The 16314-nt window shown below is 40.8% G+C and overlaps 1 protein-coding gene across 7 annotated transcripts in view; it reads right to left on the reverse strand.

Moving 5' to 3' along the window:
* The window catches only part of ETV6 (ETS variant transcription factor 6), a 131780-nt gene that overhangs the window by 7082 nt on the left and 108384 nt on the right, over positions 1–16314 (reverse strand). For all 7 annotated transcript variants that reach the window (XM_052690469.1, XM_052690470.1, XM_052690468.1 and 4 more), the window contains 2 exons: positions 3114–3256; positions 361–461 (listed from right to left, as the gene is read on the reverse strand). In XM_052690469.1, the coding sequence (XP_052546429.1) occupies positions 361–461; positions 3114–3256 (244 nt within the window). The remainder of the gene's footprint in view (positions 1–360; positions 462–3113; positions 3257–16314) is intronic.

The raw sequence follows: 16314 nt of genomic DNA on the forward strand, positions 1-16314 counted from the left end.
ACTTAGTGTTCGACAGCTGCTGTATCTGAGAAGTTAAATGTGGACTGGACTTTCCAGGGGTTTTGATAAGATCACAAATCATATAGCTCAAGTCTTAAAAAATAGCAGGGCCTGCTTGAAGTGAGTGAAAGACACTTCTATTGACTCCACTGATAACTGAAAAATGCCTGTATTTTCCTAAATTGGTGCAGTTGCCTTGAAAGCTGGGAAGCACTGGTCTGAACAGCTTTCACAAATCTGTGCCCATTGTCACTGATGTTCTGACTGTGGCAGTGAAATATCATACACATAGTTCCATCTTCCACCTTCAAAATCTAATTGTCTTTCAAAAGGAACAGCAAAGATAACAAAAAAGATTACCTGAACAAAAGCCTTTGTCCTGGCTCCTTCCGGATAATATTTAGTTTGTAGTAATGGCGTAGGGCTCTGGACATTTTCTCATAAGTCATATTTGTTCTGTTCTGTATTTTTCAAAAGAAAAGGGGAAAATGTGGTGAGATGACTCATTAAAACCTTCCTAAGCCCCCAAATGAATTGCAGAACTATCACAAGCTAGCTAAAATAATCAGGTCAGTTCAAGAAATCACGTTTCATTATTCTGCTGTTTGCAGGCCCACTCTGCGCCTCCAGCCTTCATCAGTAGAAATTTCTAGATTTCTTTTCATACAAGGCAATTTAAGTGAGAAAGTCTACCAAAAATTCCGAGTGACATTTTTTTGCAGTTTCTTGGATCGCACAAAACAAAAGGCTTCATCAACCACAAAAAGAGACTCTAGGTGGAGATGCTCACTCTATATGGATATGTGACAGGCCTGTTCTTAATGAAACCACCTTTTGTAAAATGTAAGAACAATGGCTAATAGACTGCATTTGTCAGCAACCCCTGCTAAGAGCAATGTTCCTCTGGGATTCCCCTCCATTAACTAGTTAATGCTTACAGAGTACTGTGGAGATTGAGAGCCTGTTTGTCCTCTCCTTACAGGGGTGTAAATCAAGAAGTCCATTAGGTTGTACATCTGCCACTGTGGCAGAACTTCCCCTTCATTTTGGAGCTGTAAGTGGGCAGCTGCCATAGTACTTGCCTGGCTACATCTGCTTGAAGAGCATTTTTCTTTGGTACAAAGAGCACTAGTTACCACACAGGTGAAGAAAGTCCCAGCTGAGAGGGCACCACACTGTCAAAGCCATGTTTGCATGAGTATAGAGCAGCTGCCCTGCCGTAGGCAAAACAAGACAAACGAGCAGAAGCATGCTTTTAGTCTGTGAGCCCTCACGGTAAGAGTCTGGCTTGGCACAGTACTGTCGGTCCAAGATCACCTGTGGCGTTCATCTAGATTTATTAAATGAGTCTGAACTGCCTGTCTAAAACGGCCCTGAGGTCCTGCCTTAACCTCAGCTGCTCTGCTAAGGAAAGCCTTATTAAGAGTTCCTGTAGTAATTAAACACGAAGAATGTCAATGATTTCTCTGCAAAATGTAGACTGTGATCATTGGGAAGACCCCTGAAATACTGTATGTGCTTTTCCCATTTCTTGTACACTAAAAGCTACTGCATCCCAAGTGACTAGTAATTTAAGTAGCTTCAATTTTAGACATTTAAAACAAGACCTGATGGCAAGACTTGATTATTGGCATGGAGGTAGAACTCTTCATTCCCAGTACCACAGCCCAAAACCTCTAAGAGAGATGTAAATCATGTCACGAGAGAAAATCTTGATCTTATCAACATTTTAAATTATGTTCACTCATATACAGAATCACAGAATGGTTGGTGTTGGAACGCATATCTGGAGATCATGTAGTCCAGTCCTTCAAAGTGGGGACAACTAGAGCTGGTCTTTGGGCCAGTGTCTATTCTGGTTTTGAACACATCCAAGAAACTCCAAGAATGGAGACTCCAGTCTCCCTGAGCAACCTGTTCCAGCATCTAATCACTTTTCTGGCAAAAACATTCCAAACGTAGGGTCATTCCTCCCCAGGTGTGAAACTCTGCATTTCCTCTTGTTAGGTTTCATGAGATTCTCATTAACCCTTCACTATGTGCACGTCTGTCATGCACAGCAGCACAACTCTGTGAGGATACCAACTGCTCTTCTCAGCTGCTGTTTTTTTTGAAGTATCAACTGAAAACTTGCTGAGGACGCATTCTGTCCCATCATCCATGTCATCAATGAACGTGTTAAGCAGTACTGACTCCAGAATCAATCTTCTGCATAATACCACTAATAACTGGATTTTGTGCTGTTGATCACAACCCTTTCAGACAAGCAGTTCAGCCAGTTTTAATTCATTTTCCTGTTGTCTTCTCTAGTCTATACTTCATCTGTTTGTCCAAGGATATTATAGAAGGGATGGTCTCAAGAGCCTTTCTAAAGTTAAGGTAACCAATATCTACTTTCTCCCTGCCTCCACTGAGCTAGTAATTTCATCATAGTTCATTTATCCCTAGTTGATCACATTGGTCAAGCAGTTTCTCTTTTATAAGCCTGTGCTGACTGTACCTATATGACTGTAACCGTATGCATACATTAATAAAGATAGGAGCGTGTATCTGTACTCAGATATGTCTGCACTTACTCAGCTCCAAACTGCAAACATCAGTAACTCTTTTCCAGTGAACAAAGCAGAATCAACCTGTTACAAAGGAGTGCATAATCTTACAGCATTTGCTGTCAATCACAAGACAGAAGCCTTTCTTTTTGTGAAATCTGAGCAGAAAGGAACATAGAAAAGAAGCTCCTGCTGAGGTGTTGTACACAGCTCCTTGCAGACCACTTCTTAACCAGAACATCCTTAGCATCGGGTTTCAGGAAGAAAAGAGATGCTTTGAGAGAGAAGGAACGTTAATTCTTGCATTTGTGGTAATTTTATAATTAAATACATTTATAACCGAATGCCTTTGAACCAAAACAACAGGTTCTTCATGCGAAGGGTAAGTTTTAGTGCTTGAGGCTGGATGCTTTATACTTCTAACGTAAGTACAATGAAAGATTATAACCTTCCAGGAGTGGTTTATATGCACACGCTTCCTTCCTTTTCCCTTGTTTATAAGTAAATCCTGTGATGTTATAAAAGGTGCTGTGCCATAGGAGGGAAAATACACTGCTCCCTTACCTTGTGGTTTCCCCACAGCCGGGCCAGCCCATTGGGATCCACTATCCGAAAAATTTTGGATTCCTTATCTTCCCATCGGATGAAATTTTCGTACCGGCTGTCAGAAAGCAGCTGATAAACATAATCCCAAAGCAACCTACAGTCTGTGAAAACAGAAGAAAGAAAATACTGTTTTTTTCTTGGGATTAATTCTGGAAAATTCTGAGTGGATATCTAGTGAAAGAACAGTGAGAGTTAGGGCTGAAACAGCTGCTGCAATCTGAAATGCAGATAGCCTGGTTGGTATTGACTAATATCTGCAAAAGGTACTGGAGTATACAGCCTCTTCTGATGCATCCTAGTCCTCCCGCCACTGACTGAGCATCTTTATCACATTACAAGCTGTGTGAAATGACCTGCTGATCTTTGCTGGGTGTTTGCTATTGTAGTGACGCACATAAAACCACCACAGTTGGCCCCGATGCTGTTTCAGGCTGTTTCAGTGGGAAAATCAACAATCTGCAACCTGCTTTCCCTGCTTGAGGCTGCTCCTTTCTGTGTCAGCTACAGGGGTTTGAGGCATGGGCAATGCTGCAGCTTTCCTTTCAAACAGAGAATTTCATTGTTCCATGTCACATAAAAATGATGCCTCCTATCATTTTTCAATTTGATTTTTGTTTTTTACAGTTCCTGAAAAAAAAACAACACAAGCATTATAATTACTTGAGTGCTATTGAGAGGTTAAATACTTTCTATTTGAATAACTGAATTAAAATTTCCTCTTGGCAAACACTCTTTAGGTCGCTAATTAAAGGTCTAACAGATACTTAGGTTACAGTTTAGTGTTTTTCAGTTTCATGGCAGTCTCTTGAGACAGGGGAAGACAAGAGCTGAGCTGCTCCTACTTCCTGCTTGCAACGTGTGTGTGCAGAAGTAACTACGAAATACAGAAAGCAAATTGCACAGAGCGAGAGGTTCTGCTGCTGCCAGAAACAACAGGGTTTTTATAGATGAACTGGCCAGATCACTCAGCTGGCGATGTAGCTGTATTTCACTTTGAAAGTAAAACCTGAGGCAAAATATCACAGACATGGCTTGTTGCAATGGTTAGAGGACTGGTAACCAAGGACATCTAGATTCCAGGTGCTAAAATAGATTCTTGACAGCCTACCTATTCCTGTCTGTCTTGGTTTGGTATGTTTCACAATGGGGATATGATGATATGTTCAGTCTGAGAATATAAAATGCTTTTTGAAAAGGCATATGAATAATACATTCAGTGAGTGTACCTGAAGTGGTTAGAGATATTAACATTATTGATGGCATTTCCCACTTCCAAACTGTTATTTCTGAAACCTGTATTGTCTCTCAAGAAGGCAAAAGAAAGGAAGAAGACATTCAGAATTTTTGACTGGAAAGAAGTACTGCTAGCTAGGACCAGGACCGGATCTGAGAAATAATTCTCTCCCACTCATTCTCTAATGACCAGCCTCGACTGGCCCTTTCTCTGTGCAGGGATACATAGAAACTTTCCTCTCGCCCCAGCTTGCATACTTGGCCCAGGCACCTACACCAAGAGAAGGTAAGTTGGCTAAAACTAAACGCTGTAATGCTGAATGCTGCTGCTTCTAACAGCTTGTACAGCACTGGGCACAAGCAATTACAAGCTTTCCACTAGTTTCACACAAATTTATTTAACCTCTTAGACATGCATGCATTTGAAAAAAAACCTTATTTTCTAGATTTCATTTACAAGGAATGAGGGAAGGGAGATTATATTGCTGCAGTGGTTTGAGCCTTTTAATAATGTGGGAGGTGCTCAGGTAATATGGTAGGAAGAGTCCACATAAGTAGTTTTGTGACACACATGCAATTCATTTCTGAACTGAAAGGCTGTGTAAGAAAAAAAAAGCATCAGGAATCTTAAGTAAGAAAAATAAAAATCTTTAAACACCACTTATCCTTCCTCAATTCTACTGGCTCTGACTCCTCAGGGTATATTCTGCCAAACGATCAGAGCTGCACTGTAATATTGTTACATTCAAATATCTACAATATTTTTTTTCCTGAAGATATCCATGTTTACTTCACTCAAATCACTGTAAAGGCGGCATGACTTTTTAGGCCAGCAATGAATCACTCACCAAGGCCACACAAGCCATGAGCTGGCAGCAAGGTACCACATGGAAAACTCACTTCTCATCTGCCAACTGGACACCAAACTGATGTACCCACCTCTGCAGTTGGGTAGCTAACAACTGTTACTGGAGTTGGATTTGATGGTAGCAGAATGGTGCTTTGGCCAAGAGCAGTTTCTAGAGCTCGGGGGGCTTACTTAGGGTGGAGCAGGGGACTCACGTGGATCCCCAATAAACTAAGAGCTATGAAAATCCTCCCCATAAGCATGCTTCAGGGCTTACTTCAGTCAGTTGACCAGGAATGTATACAAATAATTATGGCTTCTGCTAAGGCTTGCAAGGTTCAAACAGAGCTAAAAACCTGTAGTGTAGATGAGCTTCAGCTCATCTCTACAGAGGTCTGTCTTGCTGGGAGCTGCTTCAAATTGGAAAACATTCACTTACATTAGTCAGATATTAGACTTATTAGATAGCAGACTTAGACATAGTAGATATTAGACACTATAAATTAGTCAGGGGAAAAAAGAGACACGTTTTGGTCAAGCCATGAATTTATTAAAAACTTGTGGGGAGAGGAAGGATATGTAGTTCTGTGGCTGAAGCAGTGCTTTCAGACTGTGCTAGGAGGTTGCTGAGGTGCTTGACTGGTACATGGCCCCAGCATGGGAGTGCTATATGGTGTCAGTGTCCTACTGTCAGTCATTTGGATTTGATGGTGTCACTACTGCCAGTCCTAGGAGAGACCTTCTCTGGTGGCTCTCCCACACAAACATATGAACGTCAGACTTATATTCTTGAACATGCAACCTGTGGCAGAAATCATCTGATTATATTAACTTATAATCAATACTTACAGTTCTGCAGAGATATTATTTGCCCCAAACTTTACTTTCAGCACATTATTTGCAACTTGCAATGTTATTCACAATCAATAGAATACTGCTGTAACTACACTCAGAAGAGGATGTATTCAAGTGCAAATTTGTTTTTTGTTGTTCACTTAATTTTTACAATGGATTCAGGCTAAGCTTGAACATTAACATTCCTCAAATGAGAATAACTCAGATTTGCATCCTGAGATCTTCACAAGAAAGTCCCAGGCAATCAAGGGCCTCATCCCATATTCTAAACCAACTGAGCTGCTCAGACTTGCAGAGTATTTAGCAGGCTGATGAAATTTGCAAAAAAAAAAAACCAACAAAGCAACAAAAAAACCCACACCGCCAAAGTACCCTAGGTCTTTAAATTTTTGTTTGCTTCAATAGGAAAATTGAAAATTCTTGAAAATTCTGCTTGGATCCAAGTTACAGACTAAATGCTACACTTGTCAATCAGAAAAATATATAACTAAGTTGCAATAATTTAATGAGCTGGCATATATCAATTCAACAACGGCTACTGTGTCTTCATACACTGCAAATAGGAAATAAAAAGCATTTAGCACTAGTAGCTTGGAAGCACTTTGTGAAGTACTTGCATCAGTTTGCCTTAATACAGGTTTCAAAAGGTAGACCTTTGTTAACGTGAACACATTCAGTGGGTTTTTTTTTTGTCTTTAATCATAAATTATTTACAGCCTGAATACCTTTCTGCACAGATTGCAAGTTAAATAAAATAAGAAAGTCAGAAGGGGTCTCCCTGACTGACAAAGGAGCAGCAACTAAATCAAAGAATCACAGAATCATTTGAGTTGGAAAGGACCTTTAGAGGTCACCTAGCCCAACTTCCCCGCAATGAACAGGGACAGCTACGGCTAGACCAGGTTGCTCAGAGCCCTTGATCAGCCTGACCTTGAATATTTCCAAGTATGGGGCATCTACCACCTCTCTGGTGGCAACCTGGACACTAAGCAGCTATACAGAAGTACTCCTTTACACCCACTGCCTGTGACCCACCCAGCGCCTAACCTTTCCTGCCCTCTCTCCACTACTGACAGGAGTGCATTCCCCTTCAGCTCACTCCTGAACAGCCCTAAGGCAAATGACTCCTGCCTGGACAGGTGCCAGGGGCTGCATGTCCTGCTCCTACCCACCCATAGAGAGGAGCAGCTTCTTTGGGTGTGCCAGGTTATAGGCGGAGTGGTGAGGGGCCAAGCAGTTCCTCCACCTCCTCCCACCACCCTGCCTGTGGTGGCCTGCCCCTGCCTGGTGGCTGCTGGGGAAGCTACCCACATCTATCTTTAGTAGGTCAACAGACACCATGGGTCAAACACCATTTGATATCTCTTAGTCAGTGTAATGAATATAGAGTAAATCAGAACCCAAGTGGAGTAGACTACAGCCTCTGAAATTCATGAAAATGCAAGAAAAGGCAATGCTAACAATTAAAAGGAGCTTCTCAGCTGGGATAAGAGACGCCTCCTCAGAAGGCTAGTAAAGACAATACCAAAAGGTGCATTCCCCAGGAAGGTCAAGACTGTTAAATGTATGTTCAGGAAGGATGGAGAAACCCAGAAAAAGGACTTGTTTGTGGATACTGTTTCCTAAGTTTTAACCACTTGATTGAAGAAAGTCTGGATGCTGTGAATGCCTCGAGGAAGCCTAAATCACTTTTGGCTATCAGGAGGCTTCCGTACGAGCAGTTAAATGGCACGGCTCTCCACAGGGTGTGTGTTAGCTAGTGAACTACAGCAGAAAGCACAAGGATGTTTCTGAGGCCCAGCAAGTTTAAAAGTGTGTGAGATTCAATAAGGGAATTGAGTCATGGCTGGTATCTAAATTGTTTGGGCATGCTGCAATTTCCCTGCCTTTTGGTTTTTTATGGCTTACTTAGAAAGTATGTCTGTGTAGCACAAGGAAACATAATTTCCCCCTAACACACACTTACTTTTTGTTTAAGTGAACTCAGATGGTTGAAATTTGTACAATCTGAAACTAAAGGGATTTTGTTGAAGAGAGAACTGGGACTGAGAGGCTTAAAGACAATGTAGTAACAAACAACCCAGCCAAAGTGGGAAGGTGGTGAACTGCTGTGGCCATGCAGCAGGGCTTCTGAAAGCAGATGTTTCCACGTTCTCTTCCATTTTCTCAGCAGTACTTTTCGGCAAGACTGAGGTATGTAATTAGATAGGAATTAGGGCAGCTATATCTTCAAATGGAGAGGAATGGCTACAACTTTCTTCCTGTGGTTGATGCTTCTAGGGGGATTTTTATACTTATGCACAATGAAGATAAAAGTTGTAGTTAGTTGGTTCTCAAAACATCCTCCATAAAGACTGTCCTACTTGTGCAAGAGGCACTTAGGCTAGTAACAGCCATGTGTTGTAAAGTCCTAAACTCAGCTGAGAAGCAGGAAAGCCTGAGGGCTGTCAGCCCATCCAGACGCTGGCTGCTGCTTGGCTACCAGGGCTAATGGGAGACACAGGAAAACAAAGTGGTGGCAGAGCTCTGAAGAGAGTGAGTAAGAAGAGACAAGGAGTTTTTGGGGCTTGAGGAGTGAGACAAAATCTCTTGGATAGCAGCAAGCATGCCTCCTCACTCCAGTTTTAAGACTCTCTTCCATGAGGCACAAGCATCCAAGTCTCAGCCACTCCTCCTTGGCATAATAAAACTCAGTTTCTCCTTTCCAGTTTCTCAGCTCTTCTGGCTGAGAAGCTGTTTACTGCCCACATTTATAGCACTCCTTTCAGCAATGTTACAAAAAAGAGTAGACACAGTATTGTTAAGAATCCCTTATGACAGTCAATAGTCACTGTGCAACTGAAATCATGGATTACAAATTCTTCTTTTCAAATTTACTTAAAGTCTATGGGCACAGTCTTCTGAATACACACCTAAGGGAACTCTGGCATATAAATAATCCCTAATGGCTACATGATGGCAATATATATACTCCTTAGACTTAAAATACCATATCATCATGATCTGTACATTCAACATTATTGATTTTAGGTTCGTAACATTTTGATACTTGTCCAATCATTAAGAAATGACTTCTATGGTACCAGTTTTCCAAGACAGACACACAACTGGCAGTCTTGATATTGCAGTGGTGAGATAATTCTTAAATCTGCACCCTCTTAGACTAAACAATACTGCTAACAATATAAGCACGCGTATGCTAACGACCTTTTTCGTTCAGAATATCACATTCATCTGCAATGCAATATTCCCTAAAATATACACTGCATCTAAGACCTTTGTTGTTTGTGAGGCCCATGACAAAGAAGTAGAGCTACCTCTCTTCACATATCAACTACCAAAGCCTCTTAAACACAGAAACATTCTACAAGACCCATCCACAGTTTTCCTTGGAGATCATTATATAAAATGCATTAAATATGGCTATTGACTGACTTGGAAACAAACATAGCTTTAAGAGAAAGAGATTGTGCCAAAATAATCATACTCCCTCTGACATCAGCTGATGTTCTACTCCTTGCTGATTAAGTTAGCCTAAAATTTCTCCAGCATATGATTATTATTTGACTTTAATGGTTCTGTGATTTCTATTAGCTGAAAACTTTTCCCAAGCTCAAGCCCCATTTTTTACAAGGTGGTATGTACTTCAACTGTGTTTATTCACAGAGAAGCAAACATCACATGAACAGCTGTTCACAACTAAGACTAATGGACAGAGCGTATCCAGAATTAATCCTCTTATTCTGGTTTCTATAAGCACACCTGAAGTGCAGTTAAGATAGCTAACATGGTTACACTTACGGTATCAAATCTGTGAACTGGTAAATTTCAGTGGGCCATAGCTGCTAGGAGGAAAAAGTCTCATCTCCCATTTTTTTTTTCCCTTCCCCCTGCTGCCTACCTCATGCTGGCTCTTATTTTGTTAGATTTCTGTATGCTTTGACTTAATTCATTCAAACAGGAGAAAACAAACCCTGCAAAAAACACTGGCCTGCTTTCTGCTATCTGAGAGCTGAACCTGCTTGCAGGAAGATCTGGTGAATGCTACTGCCAGCACAAAAGAAGGAGGCAAGACTACACTGGCAGAGTCGACAAGGTGGAGAAGAAAGGGAGAAGAAAGAGGGAGAGGCCCCCCCAGAAGGTCCTGCAGATCTACAGTCTGTGATCATTCCCTTTGTTTGAGAAGAGGGCATTACTTTGGAGCATCTGATGTGTTTAGACTGTAGCCAGAAGCAAGAAATCATTAAAGTTAATGACTGTTCACTTGTATGAAAAAAACAAGTTTGGGGAGAGAACTCCTAAGTCATACAATCATAGAATGTCCTGGGTTGAAAATGACCATAAGAATCATTTAATTTCAACCCCCTGCCATGCGCAGGGTTGCCAACCACTAGACCAGGCTGTCCAGAGCCACATCCAGCCTGGGAGCCACAGAAGCCCTGACTCCTGTCTTGTTTTAGGCTTGCCATAGAGTTAAGCTGCATTTTAACTATATCCTCAACTCTGCAACAGTCAGAGCTTTCTGCATAAGCCAGATGGACCTTCAGGCTATCAAAGTGGTACATGATGCTCACCAGGTTGGCTGATATTACAATTCATTTCAAGAGTACAGTGACAATGACTTTATCAGCTTTCCTTTACCACACAAATAGAGAGGGATGAAAATAAAGCTTGTGGTAAGGACAGGGAAGGCATATGGCTGGATCATATCAAATAATCCACTGTGTATCTTCTGAAAGGTTTTTTTTCTTTTTTCTTTTTTTTTTTTGGTGGTGAAAGACAGTACAAGCAGAAAGAAAGAAATGCTACAGTAAGGTTACTGTTGTGCTGATACAGTTAGGAACAATGCAGTCTCAATATCTAAGAACATCACAAACTTATTTTAGAAGTCAGAACTACAAAAAAAAAAAAGGAAGTAAACAAATCTCACAAATAAGGGGTTAAATGGTTCTGAGGACTGTGGGGTGCTAAGCATTAACACTATATGGTAATCTGAGTTCAGGTTACTAAGGGAGAAAGTGTCTTCTTTCCATTAATGTTGGCTGCTGCTACAAGGATGGTAAGCTGGTGCAGTGAAGTCGATGTTTCTATGCGAAGAAACCTTTTAACAGACAAATGTTCGTTCAGCTTTGTAAATTCAAGCTGGGGCTGGAGAAATAGGTTGCCAGATCACACGGTGCAATGGTTGTATGTTGCTTCTGTCTTACACCCAAATGCTGATCAGGCAGAAGCAGAGCAGAAACCTGAGATTGTCATGCTGTTAACAGTTGTAGAAATAACAGGGCAAGATAGGGCCAAGCTCTGTCTTTGGCAATAAAAATGTATGAAAAAGAGGAAGCTCCAAAAGGTTCATATTCCTCCTGTGGTTGAAGAAAGGAGCTCTCAGATTCCAAAGGATATATAATGAATATGAAGAGGTCAGAGACTGAGAAAGGACATTTTGACAGATGAGGATCTTGGAAGATAAAGACTATGTTATTAAAAAAGGTGACTTTTCCCCTGTTCTATTCTTCTGTTCCATCCCCCACCAAACAGATGTATTTTCAGTACTAAGTTTCAAGTGTTCTTTTTACCTGCTCCACCACAATGGTGGGGTTCACTCTCCCATTTATTCTGATAATAAAATCTGCTCCTGATCCTCCCATGGCTTTTCCTCACCTTAATTGCTAATGAAGGGCAACAACATGAAAAAGGGGAAGAAATTCAACCTCTGCTTGTTCTCCTGTTAACTGAGATTCTACGAACACCTCAAACCTTGTCTGACACCAAAGAATTGACCAAACACTTTAATAAGGAGAATTAAAGATTAAGGATGAACATTTTTCTTCTGAATCCTACTTCATATAAGCAGGCAAAAGTGGAAGTGACTTTTCTATCGTACTCAACCAGGGTAGTAATTTTTGACCTCACAATGTGAGAAGCTCCAGTACCCTCTGTCACAAGCTCAAGTGATCTTTGACTTGTGAAGTATCTGAGCTGTTTTGTTTTCTTTCTAACAGCGGAAAATCATTTTTAGCTGGAGACCACTGTCCAAAAACATCACTTCTGTGCTCCACCCAAAAGCCAGAGATCTTTCTTCTGTACGTGTGTAGCTGGAGGCTATGGCTTCAGGAATTTCCTGCTGAAAGGACTTCTTTATAAGTTGTAAACTTGTCCATTCTGATGGGTCTGACAGAAAAATGAAACAGGGTTACATCTCCACATTTAGACAAAGCCAAACCCTTCCCTCAACAGAGAGGGAAAACAGTATCCTGCAGAGAACTTCCCTGCATCTTAAATCTTATAAAATAGTGCAAACCTTTGTGTACAATTTCTAACCGATCAGTATTGAAATAAGACTTAAGTAAGCCTGTCTCCGAAGAGAGTACAATATAGTGTCAACACTAAAGTCTATTGTTCTGATTTAACTAAGTGTTCAAAGTAATGCAGATTTCCTTTGTAGAAGAAAATCTGAATTACTGCCACAACTTCAACCTGAAAAAAGTGTGCAATGTACAGGGAAAATAAGGTTCATATTCTTGTAAAAAAGACTATGAACTTGAGGTGTTCAACATCCTGCCAACCTCAGTGGCTGCTGAGGGTACTCTGAACTCACCTATCACATCCATCTAGCCACAACACGTTAGACACTGCAGAACAGTAATGAGAAGGGATGAAGGCTAGATGACTGAGTTTTCCTATAGCTTTGTCAGTCAGACCTTCTATAAAGGCAAGAACATACCCTGGCTGCAATTTCTGCTCCTGTACCTATGCAGAATGACAGCATTTGTAAAGTAAGACACTTCACAGAAAATCTGAAACTACCTATCCAAGCTGTTGTCATTCTGCTATTGCTTGAGTGACACTAGTTATATTGGCAGGGAAGGCACATTTCCATATTGAAATTAATTGTTAATGCCATGTTAAGATGGCTCTCAAGGTTATCATGAAAATTCTTCCTCTGGAAAGGAACTCTGAGCTTGATTCTCATTCACACTTCAGTCTCTTTGTAGTAGTCTGGCTCTTCACAAGAGGCTTGAAATTGATGTGGTGCATACTATAAATATAACACTGTACATGGCTGCAAGGATTAAACAAGAGATTAAACAAGGCCAGTAGCATTATAATTGTCATATCCAATTGGTAGTGAGAGGACATACCTATACCAAAAATCCCTGATTCTTTCAAGTTTCACACTTGCTGCCCTATGCAAAGGAGGATCAGCTACCTGGAAATCAAGCACTCAAATCCCAGTGCTTACACCTCTGCATGCTGAAATGAAACACTGTTTTGGTTTGCTGTAGTTTGCCAGGCTGTAACTTGTAACTGCTCAGCTTCTAAGACAGGAAGCGGGTTTTGCCCTAGCTGCCCCCAAGTAAAGGCAGTGCTTCACAAGAGCCCACCAGGTCTGTTATGATGCTGTCAAACCCTGCTGGGATCATGTCTTGTGATGGCTGAAGATAGCCTTTGCTTTCTCAGGCACGTATACAGTAGGCTCCTACAGCATTAGTAATGATACGTGCTTTCTTAAAGAAAGCAGAATACTTCTAAGGAAGCACATGACAAAAGCCACGTTTGGTTTGTCAGCCCTCATTCTCTGCAAATGTGGAAAAAGCAAACACTTTCAGTTTAGGTAAGAATTCCTCACAGTAGAACTTAACGATGCAGATCCAGAAATTGGGAACAGTAACAAATCAAACAGTGATGCTTATTCACTGTCTGGAGGGCTGAAACACTCAGAAAACCCAAATAGTGTAGGTTCTTTCCAGTACTGAGTGCTACAGTGGGACTCTGTCCACAATAACTGACTTTCTTCTAGAAGTTTTCTACTTCTACAGCAGTGTTGTCACTCTGGAATAAAGTCACTTACCAATGACAGAATGACAATAAGAGGGAACTGGGTTCAAGCCTTTAACACTAACACTTGTTGTGCTCAAAGACTTATACATGTAGGCAATCCATACCCCCAAGAAAGATCAGAAAGACTGAACTGAATACAAGAATGCAAGCCACTGCCCCAGTGCAGTGCAGAGAGTTGGGTAGGTTCTGCTTTTATTTGGAGGATGCAACAGCAACACTGGTGCACAAGCAGCTATTACAGCAACACTATGACTGGCTTTAAAAGCTGCAACAGGTAAAAGCAGGAGCAGGAAGTTATTAAGTTATATACCTGGCCTCTACCTGGTTTATGGATAGCTCAGATTGCTGTTATGATAAGTGTAGTGAAGAATAAAACCAGGAGTATCAGATTGAATAGTAGTGCAGGGTCTGAGTTGTTTCAGTTTTTAAACTGGTTGTTTTTCAAACAAAGTGGAATCTGCAAATGTGAGACACTGTAGCATAACAGAAGGTGCTACGTGTAACTAGAATCTGGAAATACACTTAACTTCTGATTCTGAGTGGGGGACTGGTCAGATACTGTCTACTGATAGATTTTATTTTGCTATACAGTATAGCTTTCTCCTCTACACTGCTTCTGATCAGTGCTGGAACTCTTGCAAACACCGTTCACTTTTGTGTGCCCTTACTTTTTTTATATTTACCTTCTCTATTTGGACAATAAACATTAGGGGTAGGGATTTCAGCACAGCAGAGCACATAGACACTACCATATAGCAAAGGAAATAGGAAACTGAACCCCTTGTGTGAGGGCTAACAGTATTAGTTGCTGCAAAACTTTGAACTCATAAGTTGTGCTTAGTTGTAGGATTTTACCTCCATTATTAAACAGGTACAACTGTTTTTTGTCTCCTTTCCAACTCTTCTTCCCCACTACCCACCATGGGTCGTTCTATAGTAACCATGCCTGTAGAATCATTTTTGTACAGGAAGGAAAATAAACTGATGTTGTATAATTGCATTTATACAAGTGATTTTGGTAAATTACTTGTTAAAAAAAAAATAAAAAAAAAAAGGCATCATCCTACAACTTGTCATGATTGTGAATGTCACATTGACAAACATGGAGTAAACATGAATGCTGGGACACCAAACTCTAACGGATAAGTTGAGGAAGAATGGCCATGATGCAGTGTTTTGAAGTACAGTGATTTCCAATGTATAAGCTCTAAATGTCTAGTGTTATGAATCTAATAACTCAATCAGCTGAATTTTTCTTAATCTCCTTTAAAAGAAGCTTTCCAGCTCAACTCTGAAGTAAAAATAAATAAATAAATAAATAAGCTTTGATTAACTGATCTTTTAAGCACTCTGAGAAAGATTCACTAAGTTAACTCCTCCAGTCTTTTCCTCTTCTACACAAATTTTTGGGAAGTGATTAAATTTTTCAAATAAAGGGAGAGGAGAATCCCTGATTCTGTTCCCCCTCCAACCTCTCTCCAGGCACCTCTGCAAAACTACTGTATTTATAGGGCTTTGAAGAGAAAGACCTTCCGGTGGTCAGAACCACACATCTTAAGCACTGTAGACTTTGTAGACTTTAGTACAACGTGAGTCATTTATGACTGATGTGTTCTCAACATTTTCAGCTTTGACTACTTATGCAGAGATGTCAGGTACACAAATCTGTTGGGTTCAAGGCTATGCTCCTGCACTCTCTGGACTTTTGGCACACTGAGGGATGTGGCAGAAATCCCAAGTCAGAAGCTGAGTTGGAGATGGATCTTTTTCATGATTTCAGCAGGGCAAGAATGTAGCTTGTTTTTCTTCCTGTAGCAGTCGATTGTTTTATGGGCCAAACCAATACAGTAGTAGATAATGTGCCTCTGAACTGTTTAAACATTACTTGGCTTTTCCTTATACTACTGATGGGGAATAAACAAATCTGGCAGCTTACAAAGCTAAATACAGCCTTGTTGCTAAGGTAACTCAACTGAAAAGAATAGCATGCTAATAGACAAAAGCAGGCACAAGAGACTTACCTACCTTTGAATTCTTTTCCCTCCTAAGGGCAGAGCAGAATCAAAAGCAATATGTAAAGTGGGGATCTACAGTTATGCTTGTCCTACCAAGCTATTTGTACAAGATGGATAGGTCTGCCTGAGGCATGCACAGAGCGACCTACAGATTCCTGGTGTTCCTTGGTTTCCAGCTCCAACAGTATCTGGAACACCTGGGAGGAGTTGAGTTGCATCCACAGTCAATTCTCTGGCACCTCATCCTTCCTATCTGCATAGTCATTTGGTTACATTCTGTACTGGACAAATGGCAATGCCAAAACAAAGGGTAGCACAGTGTGTAATACCCAAGTTTTATTGCCACAGGTTGCCTGGATTCATGGACAAA

This window comes from Tympanuchus pallidicinctus, unplaced genomic scaffold, assembly GCF_026119805.1.
Source record: "Tympanuchus pallidicinctus isolate F22 unplaced genomic scaffold, pur_lepc_1.0 scaffold27, whole genome shotgun sequence".
Taxonomy (NCBI): domain Eukaryota; kingdom Metazoa; phylum Chordata; class Aves; order Galliformes; family Phasianidae; genus Tympanuchus; species Tympanuchus pallidicinctus.